At 41.5% G+C, this 19,461-nt stretch overlaps 1 protein-coding gene across 1 annotated transcript in view; it reads left to right on the plus strand.

Annotated features, from left to right (window-relative positions):
- PRDM2 (PR/SET domain 2) overlaps nucleotides 1-19,461 on the plus strand; it is a 65,042-nt gene that overhangs the window by 6,688 nt on the left and 38,893 nt on the right. Inside the window, exons 2-6 of the mRNA XM_064396877.1 lie at nucleotides 295-368; nucleotides 7,036-7,153; nucleotides 7,415-7,518; nucleotides 11,171-11,323; nucleotides 16,829-16,955. Of these exons, the coding sequence (XP_064252947.1) occupies nucleotides 360-368; nucleotides 7,036-7,153; nucleotides 7,415-7,518; nucleotides 11,171-11,323; nucleotides 16,829-16,955 (511 nt within the window). The 5' untranslated portion in view covers nucleotides 295-359. The remainder of the gene's footprint in view (nucleotides 1-294; nucleotides 369-7,035; nucleotides 7,154-7,414; nucleotides 7,519-11,170; nucleotides 11,324-16,828; nucleotides 16,956-19,461) is intronic.

The following is a 19,461-nucleotide window of genomic DNA, read 5'->3' on the forward strand; positions in this document are numbered from 1 at the left end:
AAGTTCTTAAAAGTACTCAATCTTGAGCAAACTAACTTACTTTAAAAAACAATCTTACCTGAGCATATCTGTTACATCATCATTTAAAGATTAATGTTGATATCCATCTTGAGATTATTCAGCCACATTTGAGCTGCAATAACAAAACTACAGCTTGGAGCAGATTGTTTCTAAAGCAAAATGCTCCTTTTCTACAGACAATTTAGGAAGAGAAACTACAGCTCTGTGTGTACTTTCAGTTCAATGTAAATGTGTGCATAGGTACGTATTACAATTGTCTGTTTTTCTTTTTAGGGTTCATGTAATCAAAGGAGTTTCTTTGTTGTGTGTATCTTTTCAGAACACAACAGGAATTCAAAATGAATCAGGTGAGTAGAAATGTAAGACTTTATCAAAATACTTAGAACAGTTAATTATTAATAAGAAAAGTAAATCATCCACTAAAAAATGTTCTTTAGAATCGTAGGTCTCATTAAATTTCATAATTATCCATTCTGCACTGTGTATGCTTGTGAGATGTCTGTTATTTCATGGATTTGAGGTTTTTGTGAATTCCCTTTAGCAGTGTGTAAGTTATTACTCCTGGCACCTCTTCTCAGAACACTGCTCCAGAAAATTCTGTTTCCTCCTGAACCTGTACGTAATAATTCAGTTCCTTATAAAAGTGGCTTGAAAATTGAAGTTTTCCATTTTTAAAATCATTTTACAATCACATTCCTTTTCCAAATGTGCAGTAAACAACCTGTCACAAATGGATTGATTGGGAAATGCCACGCTTTTCTGGAATCTGAAGTGTTTCTCCTGGAAGAAGTGGAAAGCCTGGGAAAGCACATTTCCTTTGTGGAGCAGCACTTGGCTGTGTGGAGTCACGAGTGTCCTGCCTGGAGGGTGTTGTTCTCATCAGCACCAACTGAGCAGCATTTTGTTCTGCATTTGTTTATCCAAGCAGGACTCGTCCATCAGTTTGTCTGTCACACATGGTTGTGTTACTTAGGGATACAGAAGAAGTCCATGTTGCCTCAAGTTTTTCTCACAAGTTTTCTCACAAATTTTTCTTTCCTCTCCCTGGCTGATCTTTCCAAGCCCCTTTGGCATGGGAATGTGACCATAGGATATCACACTGCAGGAAAGCCATTTTTACTTTGCTGAAAACATCAGCCATGAACAGAAGCTTTATGAGTCAGAAAGAGCCACAGTACACAGTTGTATAAAATGCTTTGTGTACTTCAGTGCCTGTAGCTAATGTAGCTTTTATTATCCTTATTTGATCAGCAGCAGGCCTGAGTAGAGTTAGCATTAGCTGAAGTGTTTTCTGTGAAGTCATAGGGGTATATGCCTAAGTAATTACAGCATGGAATGGGTTGGTGAGATGTTTCCTGTTGTTTTTCTTCCTCTGATTTAAAGTAAAAAGTCTTCAATATATTTGTACATATTAAAAAGGTAAAAAGCAAAATATAATCTCTATCAGAGTGTTGAAACATGTATTGTGAAAAAACATATTTGTATTATATCTATAGACAAATATGAATTATATATATATATATATAAAATAGAAATGGCATTTGTATTACGTCTGTTTTGGGGAGCAGGGTTAACTGCTGCTTCAAAATTTCTATTGAGAAATGAAATTTTTTCTCCTGTAAGGTTTATTTTGGTGCACTTAGTGGCATGAAGCCAGCAGCCTGTTGCTCTGTCTGCTTGAGGAATTATCCTGCCTCACTAGTCATTCCAATAAGCTTTGGGTTCTGCTAGAACTCTGAAAACTGTAGATCCTAATCTGTAATTGTTACTATTGACTGCTTCCTTCCTGTCTGGGTGCCCATGTCCCCTCGTGTCCTGTCTGTTGTTGTGTTCCTACACCCTGATTTGTTTCTGGAATTAAATCAGATTTCTGTGCTGTGTCAAAAGTCCTCATCTATCTTATGGGAACTGCTGGTCTCATTCATGCTGTGCTGTGTGTCACCTTACAATTAAAGGGTGACATTGCCTTTCCTCAGGGAGTTCTTACAACAGCTTTGGGTCCTCCTTGGTGTTTCTGGCCTTCACCTTTGCTTTCCAAAGCACATGGAGCCCATATGGCTCCAATTGTTGGCTGACCATTCCTATTAAGTGTGTATTAGCATCAACCATGTGGTGTTTTTTCTTGCAGTGCCCTTGTCATTTCATTCAGTGTTGACAAGTTGTAGTGCCAGGTCTGTATAAGAAATGTTTTTGCCTGATGCCAAACATCTTTCAAGTGGTTCATTCTCATATTTCTTTCATTCTGCTTGTCTCTGCTTTTGGTGTGACTTTGATGACCAAACTGGGCTGGTGTTGATTTGGTTTATATGAAAAGACTGTTAGTTTTGTGGTTTAGCCCACAGAAATCTTGAAGTAGTGAAGGAAAACCTTTTCTTAAATTCTTTGATATGGCCTTCTTGTTGTAAGAGAAGAAGGATTAAAAAAACCCCATCTGTTGTTGGAGTTCATGTTTTTGGGTTTCTTGGAAGATTGCTGTCTGAGGATAGGCAGTCCTCTTTTCAAAGGAGATCTTCCTCTAATATGTAAATTACTTCATCAGAATAGCTGAATAATTTATTTTAAAAACCCCAAGCAAAGGAGGGGTTTGATTGGCAGCATTATCTCAGACTGCAGTAAGACAGAGCAGGAGGAATTTGGGTTCTTCTGGGAAAACAGCATAGGCACTTAAAAAGTGCGGAGAAATGCAGGAACAAAGGACATCTGCACTTGTTCTGAAACTTTCTCCCCTCATTCCTTCTGAATTTTTCAATGATTATTTCCAATACATCTTAAATTTTCAAGCACACAAATTGTGTGAAATGGTGGCAAAGGGTTGCCAGGTGAGGTGCCTGGACAAGGAGAGACCTGTCTGCTGTCCTGTGCTAGCTGGCACAGCCACCCTTCCTCAGCTGCCTCTTCTAACTTCTCTGCCATCTCCTCCCTCCCCGTGCATCCTTTCCTTTATCTCCTCATTTATCCTAATCCTGTTTCCACCCTCACATGACACTCGCTGGCTGGCTGTCATTCATTGCACTGTTAAGGATGGTTTCTTTCCTTTTCACTCTAATCACCTCTAAGTATCTTGTTGCAGGTGCCTTTTCTACTCTGCTTAAATACTGTGTGTAACATTAGAGACTAATCTGCGGTTGGTTCACTTTCAGTGGTATTGAAAGTGGTGTGAAAAGTTGCTTAATGTGTTAAAAGGTACTGTCAGAGTGTCTGGACTCTGGGTTTGATGCAAACAGGAAAAGTTTGCTTCAGTTAAAGCACCACTTCAGCCCTCATGATCCTTTGGCTTTGTCCTAAAGTCACTTCAAACTGGTTTATTTAAATGCTAGAATGTAATTTTCTGATGAATTTCAGAGTAAGAAGCTTAAAAGTGAAATAAGCTTCAGGTGTTTTTGTATTCAAAATTGCAGGCTTGGAAGGAGTGGAAAATTCTGTGTTAAGACTTCAGATAAATGCAAAAGTTGGCTGTAGGACATGCACAAGTGCACTACCCTTATCAAGGGGTGGATTTTGTAAACAGAAAAATAAATTTAAAGTGATTGTTAAGTCTTGGTAGAAAAGTGATTGACATGCAGTATTTCTTTTTGGTAGACAGACATTGCTTGGGGACAAGTTGTGATCTGGAAAAAGTTTCAAGTAGCTACATCTAAATTGCAAATAAAAAGAGATTGCACTGATTTGACTGAACTAAATTGTTTATTTTGCTGTTTTGAATTTGATTGCTTATTACCATTCATTTGAGGTGTGAAGTGTATTGTTGTGTAAAGGCCATATCCAGTTTTCTAGTACTTGTAAGTCCATTAATGTGACAAGTGTTGGATGAGTCTGAGTGTTGTGTTCTCTGAATGTCTGCTAATCTCTGATTTATGCAGGTAGATGCACAATACAATTCTGATTGTGTACTGCTCCATACAAACACACTTCTTGAATGGTAGAGCAGTTCAGGAATTTGCAGTTAAAAGGTGTGACTGTTAAGGAATACCCCAGGAAAATCAAAGATGGATCACAGTGCTGTACACTTCTGTCTGAACCAGTGGAATCTGTTATGATAGGTTAAAATTTATTTGCAGGGTTGAGATTTGAGATTTTTGACTGCTCATCCAAACAACAAACCAAAACCAACACTCTCCAAAGAAACCAAACCCAGCCAAAAAAACCATCTTGCTTTTAGCTTGAAACTGGAAGTGGACCATTCTGAGAGCTGTCAGCCACCCTCTTCTATTTCTGTATATAACTTGTTAGAAACCACTGGGGGAAAAAGGCTTGTTTCTCCCCTGATGAAATCCTGGGGTAACATATTGGGAGGATTTTTAGGTTTCTTTGACATGCTGGGAAGAGTATGTTTCTTTTTCAGCTGAGACATGGCTTCTTGCATATCAGTTCAAGGCAAACAGATGTCTGAAAATCAGGCTGCTTTCATCAGTATTTTTCCTTTTGGGTTGTTAGAAGTGCAAAATAAAGCTTTGCTCTGCTTTGAATAGACTTCAGCTATTCTAACTATTGAATAAGTATTTACCCCTGGTGTCTCCACTCTTGGAGGGGAAGGGATTTTTGGCATTCTCTCCCTCCCATGGTTTCCAGTTTGGGGGTCTTTCTCCCCTACAAATAGCTCTCTGTGCAGCTGTTAAGGTTTATGAAGGCAGCACTAGAATAATCTTGCTCTGACTCCAGTTTGATAATTTTCCTCATTGTTGCAATTAAAACTGACAGAAGACTTTTCTTTGAACTCCGCTCAGCAAATTGGGTTTTCAAATATAGTGAAGTGATTTCCATAGCAGCACCCTGACAAAGACTGGCTGCTGAGGAGCAAGGGCTGAGAAGTTTTATTTGTTTGGCTTTAGAGAGAAAAAAAATGAAATTTGATAGCATATTGAGATGCATTTGAAATATATATTTCCAGTAACCTTTCAGCATATTTCAGAAGTACTCACTAGAAAGTACTCTTGAATATTACTGAGTAGTTTATTATTGAGTATGTGAAAATTACTATTGTATCTCTGCTTCATGTTATAGGTAAAAGCCAGAATAATTTCCAAAAAATTAAAGTTTCTTTGGAAAAATTTCTCAGTTTAACCTCTTCCTAAAAATGGGGTTTGAGGTCAAAAATAATATCCTTAATATTAGAGTTGTTCCTGCCATTACCACCAGTGTTTGTTCCTGACCAAAATGATAAGAGTTCCATATCAGAAGGCAGGGGTTATTTTAGGGCATGTGGTTCAATAAAGGCTTCAATTTCACCATGCACAGTTCATTTGGAATGTGGACAGATTTTATAGGGAACTTTGCATTCTTGTAACTTTGAAATTCTGGTAATTTCTATCAGAAATAGTGTTTTGTTAATTCTGAGTGGGTAATAGGGAGCAGGTTGTTTTATGACAAGTGTGAGTAGTAATAGTATAGATAATATTATAAGAGTAATATTGAACCTTGGAGGCTCCATAAAATGGAACTAATCACTTACTGGACAGTAAATAATTTATTAGCTTTATATTGCCTATCAAACTTTAATATAAAAACGTCTTAAAACTTCTTGTATTAATTATAAGCTGCTGGCTAAAGTTCTGAGCTGTTACTTGATGTAGGAAATATGAGTAACATTTATGATACTGAAATAATTACTATTAAAATCCTTTTATTCGCTTTAAAAGCTGCTTTTTTTTTAATCTCTGTTGCAGAGCAGCAAACTTGACATGCCCATACTTCAGTCACCAAGAGCTGTAGTGACAGGAGAAGGGGGAATGGCTTCATGCTGGCAGAGAGTGAATTTAGATTGGCTGTGAGGATGGTGAGCCACGGGCACAGGGTGCCCAGAGAAGCTGTGGGAGCCCCATCCCTGGAAAATCCAGGTTGGACACTTGGAGCAGCCTGGGATAGTGGAAGGTGTCCCTGCCATGGCAGGGGTGGCACTCAGTGGCCTTCAGAGATGTCCTTGAGGGACGTCCCCACTCCAGGGAGGAATCTCCAGCACACTGCAGAAGGGGTGTGTCGCTTTAGGACACAAAATAAAACCACATGCACACTGGAACTTCCAAGGTCAAAGAAGGGAAGTTTCATTTCTGACTCCCACATTTATAGACTTTCAAAAGTGACAGTGGATTGGAGGATGACAGTGCCACCTCTCCAATGACGCTGGGCAAACCAACAGTCCATCAAGGTTCTCCTCCTCCAGAAAAGAACGTAAAACAATTAATATTTACATAAAATGTGTGAGAAAGTTCATTACAAGAATGTAAACATGAGAAGGCTTAGAAGAACTTAGAAGAACAGGGTGACAAGGGTGTGTCAGAAGACCCTGTTCACCCTGGGCCTCGGCTGTTCTAGGATGGAAAAAGTGCTGGACTGTCAGTCAGGTGTGCCTAAGCAGCTTTAGGCAGGTTGTCAGTAGTATCCCTTGTCTGTTCCTTTATCAGGTGTTTTGTCAGCTCTGCCACATCTTCTCCTCACCCTTCAAGGGATGTTAAACTTTGGGATTGATGTGTCTGCCTGGTTTTAGCTTTATTCAACACCAAAAGCAGCATGACCCCACCCCTCCACTGACAGCCTTGCAAGCAGAGCCTTGTCTTAGCCTGTTCCAGGCAGAACATGCTGCTGCTGTGGCACAGTGGATGGTGTATCCCCAGTGCAGGTTCTCCTGAGTGCTTAATTACTGCAACATGCTCACTTCAGTCAGCAGAGCAAGTAACTTTTTGGATTTTTTACTGTATGCACTTCTTGGAGCTTTGAGTTTGGTTTTCTCCTGAAGTTCCTTTTTAGTCTTTCTCACAAGGGGTACTTTGTCACATAAGGCAAGATAAGAAAATATTTTAGATTGATTCTGGGGAACTGATTAGGTTGAGTATACCTGGAACTCATTCTTTAAAAAAGTGAAATAAATGATTCCTAATATATGTGAAATTATGCTCAGCATGGTGAGTTTGGAAATTTTACTTCAATTGCAAGTCAGAAAGTTTTGAAGTTCGTGTGGGTTGATCACCTGTTGTGCAGTTGGTTTTGCCTGTTAATGGTGGTTGGCTTTTTGACTTGTAGAACACAACTGACTCCCCTGTTGCTGTGGAGACCTTGGATGATGTTCCTGAGCACGTGCTTAGGGGCCTTCCTGAGGACGTGAGGCTCTTCCCATCTGCAGTTGACAAGACTCGGCTGGGTGAGTGCTGCAGCTGTGAGAAGAGAATGAACATTTTTACAGTGGCTCACATAAATTTGACTTGCTGTGAAAGCCTGATGCCCTCCTGTGCTGGGTAGAGATGTCTGGTGTATTTGTCTGAAATAATTCCTCTTGGGAAGAGTGGACAGCTCCCCAGTCCAAGACAGACACATATAATAATCTTAAAAATATGAATTTTGAGTAGAAGATTTGCTTGGAATAACTTAGATAAGTTTTAACTCTTGATACATGTCTCCTCAGGCGTCTGGGCAACAAAGTCAATTTTGAAAGGCAAGAAGTTTGGACCATTTGTTGGTGACAAGAAAAAAAGATCTCAAGTTAAGAGCAATGTGTACATGTGGGAGGTAAGAAACAGCTTGTAAATGGAAAAATGTGCCTGTCACCAGGTCAATATTTTGTATTTAGCCTTCAATTTTCCAGATATTTTAGAAATAAACTTGATGTAAGGTAATTGCCATCTGTTACTGCCATTACTAAGTTATTTATAGACACTTGGATAGAACAACTACTCTGAATTACAAAGATTTATAAACCATTGGCATTGTTTGAAATTGCTGTATTTCTTACATACTGTGTGTGGATCACAGTTGCCCTTAAGAGTTTGTTGCTGATCTTTGCTTTGTTGGCTTGAACCCTGAGTGCAGCTGAGTGCTGTCAACTGCTTATGAAATTAGGGAAATTAGGAGGATATGGAATCTCTTCAGGAAGCCACATCACTCCTCCTCATTTAGCTCTTTGAAGATCAGCTTTTGGAGTTTTTGTAAGAGTTCTCAAGTGTTGCAGTATTTCTTGTGCTGGGCTTGCCTTGAAGCAAGTGCTGTCTGGGCAGCCAAACAGCTCTGGAAGCTCCACTGGTAGTCAGGAGACCTTGGGTATTATGTAGATTTCAAAATAGAAATGTCATCATCTGGAGCTGAATCCCATTTACAGTCTCTTGAAGGCAGTTCATAACCACTTCCAAAGACTTCTTCAGTCTTTCTGAAGACAAACACAGGACATGGTTTTAGCAAAGGGAATAGTCAAGGAGGGGAGGGGTGGGGGAACTGTGGCATAGAAAGTTCTGGAACATGGATTTTTAGGCTAAAGATGCTGATAATGGTTGTCCATCCTTCTGTCCCCTTGCTTGCAAAAATGGAACTCCCTGAAACACCAAAAACATGCACAGAGCTTAGAGTTAACCTCTATCAGAGGAATTATCTAGGACATTCCCATAAATGCAAATTACTCTTTAGAAAAGCAATACAGTTTTCAAGTATAATGTTTGTTGCATTGAGCTCATGCTGTCACAAACTCCACTGCTTAAGGTATCTCCAGTTTTGATCTGTTACAGGAACATTTGCTGAGATTGAATCAGTCAAGTAAATGATTGACCTTACAATCATGTTTCTCAGTGCTGGATGCTGAATGTTCATGGTGGATATTTTTTCAGTTTGTGTTTACAATGCAGGTGATAATGGGAACCCTTGTTAGATTCCAGAGTAATTGTGTGTTGCTTTAATAGTGATTTTAGAGCTAGAAAAGCAGCTAAAATGAGACTGCAACAGTTGGTCTCATATGCTGAAACCAGTCCAGAATCTCAACTGATAGAAAATATGGTTTTAGAAGGTTGGTGGTGTGTAGGAGCAGTTCAGATATGGACACTCAGCTTGGGGAACAGCCTTTTCCACAAGTGTTCCATTTGCTTCTTCAGTCAAATTAATCTGAATAAAAAATAAGGCTTCTAAAACTGGCATCTCCAGTCAATTTTAATGGTTTTGAACTGTCATACCAGAGGCTCATTGTGAAAAGTACGAGTTGTGTGTGTCAGTATATGCCTCTGTACCTGAGGAGAGAACATATTGTCCTTTTCCACTGGTGAAAAGCCACAGTTGGGAAAGTGAGAACAAGTGTCTGAAAAGGAAGGGAAGTGCTGGTTGGAATGACTGGCACAGCTGTGCTGAGTGGGTTTATTGTAGGTACAGGAATCACTTCAAGTCACAGTGTTATGGAGAGGAGTTGGAGCTGTTTTCCTTCTCACAGTGCACAAGGCCTTTAAACAATGTTCTGTAAGTGAGACTGTAATATTCTGTAAATTAGAAAAGCAAAAAAGTATTTTGGTTTGTGGAACACCCATAATAAAGTAATATAAAAACACAGTAGGGTTATATATATATACACACACACATATATACACACATATATATATACACACATATATACATATATTTATACACACATATATATATACACACATATATATATAACCCTACTGTGTTTTTATATTACTTTATTATACTATATCTATATACTACTATATATATACTACTATATATAACATTCTTTGGCTCTTCTCTTCCATTTTAAACAAAAGAATTGCTATTGCAGTCTCACCTGGGATGCTGTTTGTGCTTTCATATTGCAAGGTGCTGGGTGTGCTGGTGAACATTCTTTCAAAAGTCAGCTGATGACATCCATGCTGGAATAGTTTAATTAAGGGAGATGTTTTCTGTTTACTTGGAAAGAAACTAAGATGGTTGTGTATTTATTAAAACTTCACTTTTATTGATAAAATTCTATTTCATTTAATCAACAGTATAATCAGCACCAAAAAAATTGAATTTATTTATTAGGGGTTTTTCTAAGCTGGTGTAGAAGTGTACATAAGGTCAAAATTGGAAAACAGTTTGAAAAGCCTTGGAATTACTTGTGAAGTATCAGAAAATAAAAAAGCTACAACACTGTAGATTTTTGCACGTTCAGAAAAACAGAAAAGGAAAAATACCCACTGATAGGCATCTAACTTGGATTATAAAAAGAGTGGGAGATACAGAACATCTTGAAAGAGAAGCAGAGTCTCCTGTCATCAGAAAATAGTGAAGGTGTCAGTCCCCTTCTTGCTTTCCTGCAAGTTGTCTGGAAATGTAAACCAGGAGTAGGTGTCAGCCTTTTCCCCAAGACCAGAAACCAAAGAATTTACACAGCCCCTTGGAACATGCAGAAATTTATTGACATGGTCAGGTTCTTAAGTGATCACAAGATTTCTGAAAGTTAAAATGTTCTTTTATACCCCAAAAAAAAGATGAAATATAAAGTATGCTTTCCCATATCTTTCCAAATAAAGCAAATGCTTCAAGCTTCTGTATAGTTATTTTTTCCAACTTATCAGATGGTAAAAATAAAGCTCTGTGACCTTCATATCTTACAATCAGCCAACTTACTAAATGCAAAATCTAGAGTATCATTTCAGGCTTGCCAGACTGAAAAGAAAGTGTAAAATGTTTTAAGGATTTTGTCTTTTCAGCCCAAAGCCTTTAGAGATGGGATTGCAGGCCACGAGTGTGATTTTTTCCAATTTTGGCACTTTCTCTAGAAGCTTGAGAAGAGCAGCAGCACTTTGCCCGTGCAGCCCTGGGTCAGCCGTGCCCTTTGTGTTGTCTCTGGCCTTGGCTGGTGCCGAGTGCTTTGTGGAGCTGTGAAATGCAGCGTTGCAGGGTGGCAGAAATGCTGCAACCTTCAAAACATCTGCAGAAGCTGCTCAGAGTAAGGCCCTGAGAGCAGCCGTGTCAAGTCCATGCACACACACACCACAGACAGCTCGGCACAGGAAGGACAGGAGGGGTCTTTATGATGTATTCCAGCAGAGCTTATTCCAAAGGGATAATGCTGAAGGGATCAGGGACAGGGACAAAACCATGGGCTCTGCACAGACCTAAGTGTGGGGTCAGTGAGCAATGACCTGAGGGCACAGGGGTGGGAGGAGGGCAGGGCAAAGGGCAGCAACCTGCAGGGGCAATGAGGGCTGAGTAATTGGGGTGGGCGGTGTTAATTGGCCATTGAGGGAAGCAATCTAATGTGGATTGGCAGTGGTGCTGCAGAGCCCCATGGGCTGAGCCCTCTCCAGCAGCCCAGGTGGGGAAAACTGTGATTGTTCTTCCAAGGCAAGGCCTCCCCTGAGGGGGAAGGATTCAGGGATTCACTGTCAGTGCTGTGGTGTGAGCAGGTGTCCCTGTCCCACAGGTGTATTACCCCAACCTGGGCTGGATGTGTGTGGATGCCACGGACCCAGAGAAGGGCAACTGGCTGCGCTACATCAACTGGGCCCGCTCGGGGAAGGAGCAGAACCTCTTCCCTCTGGAGATCAACAGGACCATTTACTACAAGAGTTTAAAGGTATCACTGTCTGAGCGGCTGCTGCTTTGTTGTCTTTTACTTTTAATACTTTTTAAAAACTTTTTTCTTACTATTTATGTTAAACAGAGTTTGAAACGTTTTATGAAAGGTATTTAAAACACTGCAAATGCTACACATCCTTGGTGTAAATTCTTATCTGCCAATACAGTTGACATTAGATTTACTGTCCAACTACTGGATGTTTCAACACTAAGTCTGTCTTACTGGGTAATGATTTGCTGTCACACCAAATTTGATACAAACTAGAAGGATAAACTACAGAGTATATAAAATAAATGTTTTTCTGTTTTTGTAGATACCAAGACTCCTTCTGCTGAGGATGTTTTTGCAGTAATCAGTTATTTTTATGGTCTGTGCATTGTTTGACAAAGTTTGGCTGTCAAGACACTTCTGTGGGTAGCTCCATGGAACTATTTCTCATGGTTTTATACCATTTTGGTTTTGTTCAGGAAGTGAGGGAAAGGCAGGGAAAAGGGTGTAATTCCTGGAGCATTTTATCTCCCAAATCAAGAAAAAAAAAGGTTTAAGTATGGTGGAGCATGTTAGGTTAAGAATATTCTAGCTCTGCAGTCTTTCTTGAATCCCTGATCAAGACCTCCTAGCAGTGAGTGTGTGTAGCTTGACTTAGTTTTTATTTAAAATTCTTTTGGGTGTTTGGGGTATATGCAGTTTTATTTCTGCAGTATTGCTGTTTCTTCCATTTCCTTGTGAGGCCAACAGTATCTGTACTAAGTGGTATTTGCTTAAGAAAAGAGTGAGTTGGTCCTGTGCAGTTCTGAAGGTTGTGGGGCAGTACAGCAGTAGGTGAATGCTATATTTTAAGTCACTCAAGCTAAATTGAAGAAACCTTCTGAATATTTTCTGAACTTTGTAATGGCATTCAAGTAGAGGTTCTATTGCCAGCCAGGCTGCTGAGTTCTCTGCAGTGTTTATTCACAGAGGCAGGCTCCCTGTGCGACTCTGTAGCCAGCCTTGATCTCTCTAGACACTTTATCCTGGATTTCTTCTGCCTTTGCCCACAGTCCCACTGGCTCATTAGTATAGGTGTGCTTTTGGAGTCACTCTGGTATTTTAAATTTGTCCTTGAATCTTTTTGCAAAAGTTTCAGTCCTGACAGAGGCAAGCATTCACTTACTTAAAATGTGTTTATTTGATGGATGATACTGCACTTCAGAAAATAACTGTACTGCTAAAAGAGCTGAGCACTGCTGACAGAATAACAAATACCTTGTCTCAGCACTGGAATATCCTTTTGTTCCTTTGACTGTTGTCTATTGCAACTTGATGAATTTTGTCCCAGTCACACCTTACTGCTAACTGAGACAAAGGAAGGCATAATAATAAAGAACATCTTAAATGTCCTTATCTTTTGCATATAATGTTAGGATCTCTGCACTGCCATTTCAAACCTGCTGTAAATTTGCCAGCCCAGGTCTGAACACATGGTTCTTTCCTGATCTTTATCATAATTCATAAATTTAGGGGAGTTCCACTTGCTGACAAATAAATACCACAGGTTTTAATTACCCCCAAAGGAGAATTCAAGTGGCTTGTGTGTAATTCTGTCCTGCTTTACCTAGAAGCAGTGAAAGTAAAGTCATGGGGTATTATTTTTGCCAGTTTCCTTTACCTTTTTGTAGGTTTTTAATTTGTAAGTTAAGCAGGCTGATTTCCAAGCCTTGTTGCTGAAATAACAAAGTCCAAATTTGCTTGGTGCAGAACCTCCTCAGAACTGTCCAGCTTTAACTTCCCAGTTCCCTGCTCTCAATGAATAGTTAAGGAATGGAATAGAGTTTGTGAGTGAGCACAAGCAAAGGTTTTTCTCTTCCATCTTCTCTTCATCTTTGCTGAGTGGCTGAGGTGTTTGTAAGCTGCTTTGCATCTGCTTTCCCTCCCCAGGATGCCTGTGTGAGAGCTGTGCTATTGCAGGGGAGCAGCTTAAACTCATGGTGCAGGTTCAGCTCTTCCTGCCTCTGCTCATGGGAGGAGCTGTTCTCTAGTGTTGTTCTGCACACAGGACAAAACTTGAGTTCTAGAAAAAGTAAAATGCAGTGAAAACTCAGTTTCAAAAAGTCTTCTGAAGAAGCTTGGCTATGAAACCGTCCCTGATTAAAATGAAATTAATTTGCTTGTGGAAGACTGTTTTGCCCAACAGGTTTGCAATGCCTCAAGATCCTCCCTGTTACCTGGGAGAGAGCAACAAAATGTTGGGTTACAGAGTGTGAAAGATTCACTCAAGTAAATGTCAGACTGTTCACTTGGGTTGTTTGTGAGATGAGGCCACACCCAGGTGCAGAAGCACAATATCACAGTAAAATGCTGTGTCTGTGGTGAAAAATAGCTACTTTGATGAAGTCAAGCAGGCAAATGCCTGTCTCAGTCTGTAAGGCACATTAGAGTGCTTGAACATGGACAATTAATTGGTTTTTAGACAATCTGTGCTAGAACCTGTAAGGCTACTTAGGTTAGGTTAGTAACTTGTTGGGCTACTACTTTTAAAAGTAACACATTTTGAACTTATTGTAACCCTTTTGAACAGGAAATACTCAGATTAAGCGCAGTTAAAACAAAAAGCACAAAAAAGTGTGTGGGAATTATTCACCTCATGAGCCTTCCCAAAATGCATACCTTTTTTAGCCAGGCTGTCCCAGTGTGGCACTGCTGCCCCAAGGATCTGTAGGGAGCAGTTTGGAGGAGGTTGGGTTTTGGGGCTGTTGCTAGAGGGTGTCACGGGGCAGAGTGGTGGTACAAGTGGCACTTGCTCATGTAGTCCTGCTCTCACATTGCTACGAGGGAGCAGCTTTAACTGTCTGGTTTTGAAGCTGCTGCTGCATCTCATTTTGGAAGTACAAGGTTAGAGGGCTTAATTTGGATTCTAGAGCAGTCACAATAAAACTAAATTCATCAAGCTGAACGTTAGCTCCAGCCATGCAGCCAACAAATTACGTGTTCATTACCTCCCTGTGCTTGCATTGCCTGAAACCTCATCCACATCTTTGCTCTGCCTTTGTATTTTTTTAGATGATAAAGAGTTTTTTTGCATCAGACAACTCTGCTGCATTCCTTGCTGCTCACCAAGCTCCAAGGCCATGCAAATAACTTTGCCGCTATTTATCCTGTCAGGCCTCTGGAGCTCAAGGAAGCCAAGCTTTGCTTGTGTTATAACTTACTCTTCCCTTACTTGTTGGGATCTTGCACCTCTTGTTGTTCCAGTGTCTGGGGGTATGATGATAATTATCACCTTTATCATGTGCTGTGAGACCCACTAAAAATGGGCTGTAGAAGAAAGAAATCCTCATTTTCTTCTTGCTACAAAATTCCCCTTTGGCTTCAGACTGGAAATAATAATCTGAGGACACCCTTTGCTCTGATGTAATGACTGAAAATAGGATCTGGTCTCCTCCAGCCAGATTAAGCCCTGAAAGAAGAGAATTGAAGTTAAGGCATTTAAATTTTTCTTGGTTTTGAGTAAAATGCTTCAGGAAATGGAGAAGCAATGAGGAAGATTTAACAAGTAAGTTAAAATCTTCAGTCTGCCAGCTTGGGGACTTATTAGTTTGAGTCTGATATTTTAAGGAGTGTGTGAAGAGAACTGATCAATAGTTTCTTTTGGCAGTGCTGGGAGTATGAGTAGCATTTGCAGTGATGCCCATTTGACTCATTTAGTCTGTGATTTTTTTAAAGTTTGATTAAAAAGAATAGGAATAATCAATTTGGAATGGCAAGCAAACCTTTGATTTTTGTGGTGAAGTGGATTTATTAAACATGTTGTAATTGTCTGTATTCCCATTAACCCACTGTGACAGTCTTTTCCTGGATCTTTAGAATTTGTTCCATCCCAGCTGTAGTGGCTGCCTGAGCAGTAACTTATTATTATATGATAATTAATTAATGTTATTTAAAGCTTTCTATAAGGTAGGTATGTTTGTCCCAACGTGGCTGCTCTCTGGAAAGAATTAACAGTGAATATCCAGAGGTGAGCACTGGGATTTAAATCAGTGCCACTATTTGAGGCAAACCACAATTTGGGACATTACAGCTGGAAATAATAATAATAACAGCCAAAAATAATAATAATAACAAGAGCTGTGTATGATTTATTAATACAATGATTATAATAATAATTAACTATAATAATATTAACTAAAATATAACCTGTGTGTTGTCAGGAACTGGAGTGATGGGCCAAAGACAATGGATACAAAGAGAAAGAGGGGAAATTTGGATTTTATGATAAGAAATTCCTCCGTGTGAGGGTGGGCAGCCCTGGCACAGGTGCCCAGGAAAGCTGGGGCTGCCCCTGGATCCTGGCAGTGCCCAGGGCCAGGCTGGGCAGGGCTGGGAGCACCTGGGACAGGGGAAGGTGTCCCTGCCATGGCAGGGCAGGGAACTGGATGGATTTTCATCTCCCTTCCATGACTTAACATTCCAGGACTTTTTTTTTCCCCTGTTTGGTTGGGTTTTTTGGTTGGTTTTTTTGTTTTTGTTTTTGTTTTTTTGGGGTTTTTTTGTGATTTTGTCTTATCTTCTCTGATTTTGACATTTTTGTGATTTTTTTTTTTACTGATCCTTTTTTTTTGCCATTTTTAGGGGTTCTCTTTTATTTTGGTCTTTTTCCGGTCTTTGGTATTTTCTTGTCACTTTTGTGGGGCTTTTCTGTGTTTTCTTGTGAATTTTTGTTTTGTGTTACAGTCCATGATGAGGTTCTGGGGTTGTTTTTGGGGTGTTTCAGGGTGTTTTGTGTGGTTCAGTGCTGTTCCGTGTCTGTGTTAGACTCTGTGATGAGGTTTTGGGGTGTTTTGGGGCTAGTTTTAGGTTTTTGGGGGGGCTGGTTTTGGGGGGCTGGTTTTGGGTTTTTTGGGGGTTATTTTTGGGGTTGTTTTTGGGGCTGGTTTGGGATTGTTTTGGGGGCTGGTTTGGGGTTGTTATTGGGTGCTTTTGGGTTGTTTTCAGGTGTTTTGGGGTGTTTAGAGTGTTTTGGTGTTGTTCTCTGTGTGTTACAGTCTATGATGAGGTTTTGGGGGTTGGTTTTGGGGTTGTTTTGGGCTTGATTTTGGGATGGTTTTGGGGGTGTTTCTGGGATGTTTTGGGGGTGTTTCTGGGATGGTTTTGGGGGTGTTTCTGGGATGTTTTGGGGGTGTTTCTGGGATGGTTTTGGGGGTGTTTCTGGGATGTTTTGGGGGTGTTTCTGGGATGTTTTGGAGGTGTTTCTGGGATGTTTTGGAGGTGTTTCTGGGATGTTTTCGGGGTGTTTCTGGAATGTTTTCGGGGTGTTTCTGGGATGTTTTGGGGGTGTTTTGGGGTGTTTTCGGCAGTTTGGTGCCGGCGCTCCCGGCGCGGTGCCCTCCGCCCGCCAGGGGGCGCGCGGGGCGGCGCCCTCGAGGCTCGGCGGGAGCAGCGCCGTGGGCGCCGCCGCGGCCGCTCCCCGCCCCGCCAACAACGCGCGCTCTGATTGGCCGCGCGCCCTGTGTTGTGTCCCGGCAGCCAATCGCGGCGGGAGAGGAGCTGTTGGTGTGGTACAATGGCGAGGACGACCCGGCGATAGCGGCCGCGATCGAGGAGGAGCGAGCGAGCGCCCGCAGCCGCCGGCACTCCCCGAAGGCCCGCAGAGGTACGGAGCGGCCCGGCCCGGCCCCGCCGCCGCCCGCGCGCGGGGCAGCCCGGCCTGCGGCCGCCGTGACCTTCGGCGGCCCGAGAGAGGAGGGTGGGGAGGGCCCGGCCCGGCGCGGCCCGGCCGGCGGCGCCGCGGGCGGAACGTGGAAGTTGCGGCTGGAAAAGTTGGGAGAGGCGGCGGGAGCGGCGCGGGCGCGGGGAATGCCCCGCTCCGCCCGCGGGGCCGCGGCGAGCCCGCGCGGGGCGGGGGCCGAGCCCGAGCCCGCCGCAGCCTCGCTGCCTCCTTGGGAAGGGAGCGGAGCCCGCGCGGCCGCGATCCCGCCCTGGCGGAGCGAGCCGGGCTCGGGGCCGCCGCCATCGCCCCGTGGGCAGCGGGAGCCCAGCTCGGGGCCGCCGCCTTCCCTGCCCCGGAGGACGAGGCTGAGCCCGCGGCCGTCGCGGCCTCTCCTTGGGAAGCGGGAGCCGAGCCGGGGCCGCCGCTGTGGAGAGCGGGGAGCCGAGCCGGGGCCGCCATCCTTCGGGAGGCTGAGCCCGCTCCGGGGTGCGTCAGTCCGGCCCCGTGGAGGATTCCGGTCCTTTCCCTGCCGTTTTTAATTTCTTGTTGTTTCTAGGCCGATTTGCTGGTTCTGGAATTTCGCAGGCGGTGGGGGGATGGCTGCTCCTGGCTGACTTGGGCCGGGGAGGGAGGGTGGGACAGTTTGGGGTGGTACGAAGGCATTATTCCCTCTGTGGATGTGTCTGTCAGCCCAGACATCCATGATTTTTTCCATTACTAATTCAGCAGCAGGGTTTTTTAGACTGCGTGTGCCTCCACGCGTGGCCTTATATAACTGACATTTTGCCTAACGTTTTAGGCCAAAATCACAACAAAGCCTTCAGTTACAGGGACAAGATATAAAAAGGGAAATATTCACGTTGCAGCACAGATGTATCAATTCCTCTTGCATGGCAGCATGTACATTTTGATATTCTCTGGAGGTTACAAATGAACCGAAGAAAGATAATATTTTAAGAAGCATCATTATAATTTTTTAAACTTAAAATGTAAGGCCTGATGTTACAGGTAGTGCAGTTGACTGGAACTCAGACTGGAAACAAGGTCAGATATTGAAAACAATTATTGTGTGAGTATTTTATTTGAGACTGGGGGGGGGACTGTGTGCAACACATTTATTTTGGATAGTGCTTCATGGGTTAAGGAAATACAAACTGAAATTCAAGCACTGAGTTGTATTTTCTAATGAAAAAGCATATTTAGCACATATATAAGCAGCACTTGGGAAATTGCAGGCTGTATTACGTTTTTTTCCTAAATCTGCATTATCTTAGCACATGGAATTTGTGTGCCTATGATTTACCTGAAAGGCTAGAAAAACAACCTGCAAGAATTTGATTATATGATAAATCAGAAAAGCCAGACAGAATAATTCCTGAGGTAATTTTTCATGGCATAGAAGTTTGATTTGCATTCATGAAGTTATAGGTAAATATACCAGTAAACTAATTTGGTTTCTGGGATTTGATTTTGTGCTCTTTTGTAGATTTTGTGTTTTAACTGTTATGGATTTTACAGATTTTGTGATTGGGAACAGTAAATCTTTTCCTGCTTTTTATAAACACAGGCTCCTTACCGAGGCTCACAATTAATGAATAAAAAGCAACCCAGCAAAAACCAACTCCAAGCACAATATTCATGAAGCATTTGAGAATAACCAAGAATAATGTGTTTATGGACTTATACCCTTGTCTCATGAAGCAGAAAGACCAAATTCTTAGTATTTAGTTGATTTGAATTGTTAAAGTTGCAGCTATAAAATGACAAGGCGCTTCATTGGATATTTTGAAATTTTATAGTTCTGTTTTTCACAGGTTTCACTGGGTTTTTTTTTTACTTTGCATTTTCTCTCAGTTATTTTAGTGTTTGTAGTGACATCTGCTAATATTTGCAATTCACAGCAGTCTTTTTACAAGAAATATACACCTTTTTTTTCCTGCAGATTTGGTAGCAGTAGCTGCAGTGAGGGTTCCAGAATGATTTCTACTCATATCCCTGCTTTTGTAGATTCACCTCTGTCCTTGGATGGGGAAGCTTCTTAACCCTAGACTTGAGGGGTTTGGGGAAATAGAGACAATTATGAACATGATTGAAAAGTAATTAATTTAAAATAGATAGCTCTGGTTATATGATACAAAGGGGTAGGAGAAGATTTTTTGTGAATTAACTTTGTGCATGTGAAAAATTGGGAGTCAATGTAAGGTAATATTTTAACTAAATAACAATTTAAGAAACTTTCTAGAGAGGAGCTCTTCCAGAAGGTTGTGAAATTTGAATGTATTAGTGACCTAAACAGATCAATAATTTTTTAAAATTTTATTTTGGCCTATGTTGCACACTGTTTTTTTACATATTGAGAACAAAATATAACCAAGTAAGAATTGATAAATTCTAACAACTGTGAATGAGTGTGGCCTTGAACATATTTTGCAGAAAAGTGGCAGCTTGA

The sequence above is a fragment of the Passer domesticus genome, chromosome 22 (assembly GCF_036417665.1).
Source record: "Passer domesticus isolate bPasDom1 chromosome 22, bPasDom1.hap1, whole genome shotgun sequence".
NCBI lineage: Eukaryota > Metazoa > Chordata > Aves > Passeriformes > Passeridae > Passer > Passer domesticus.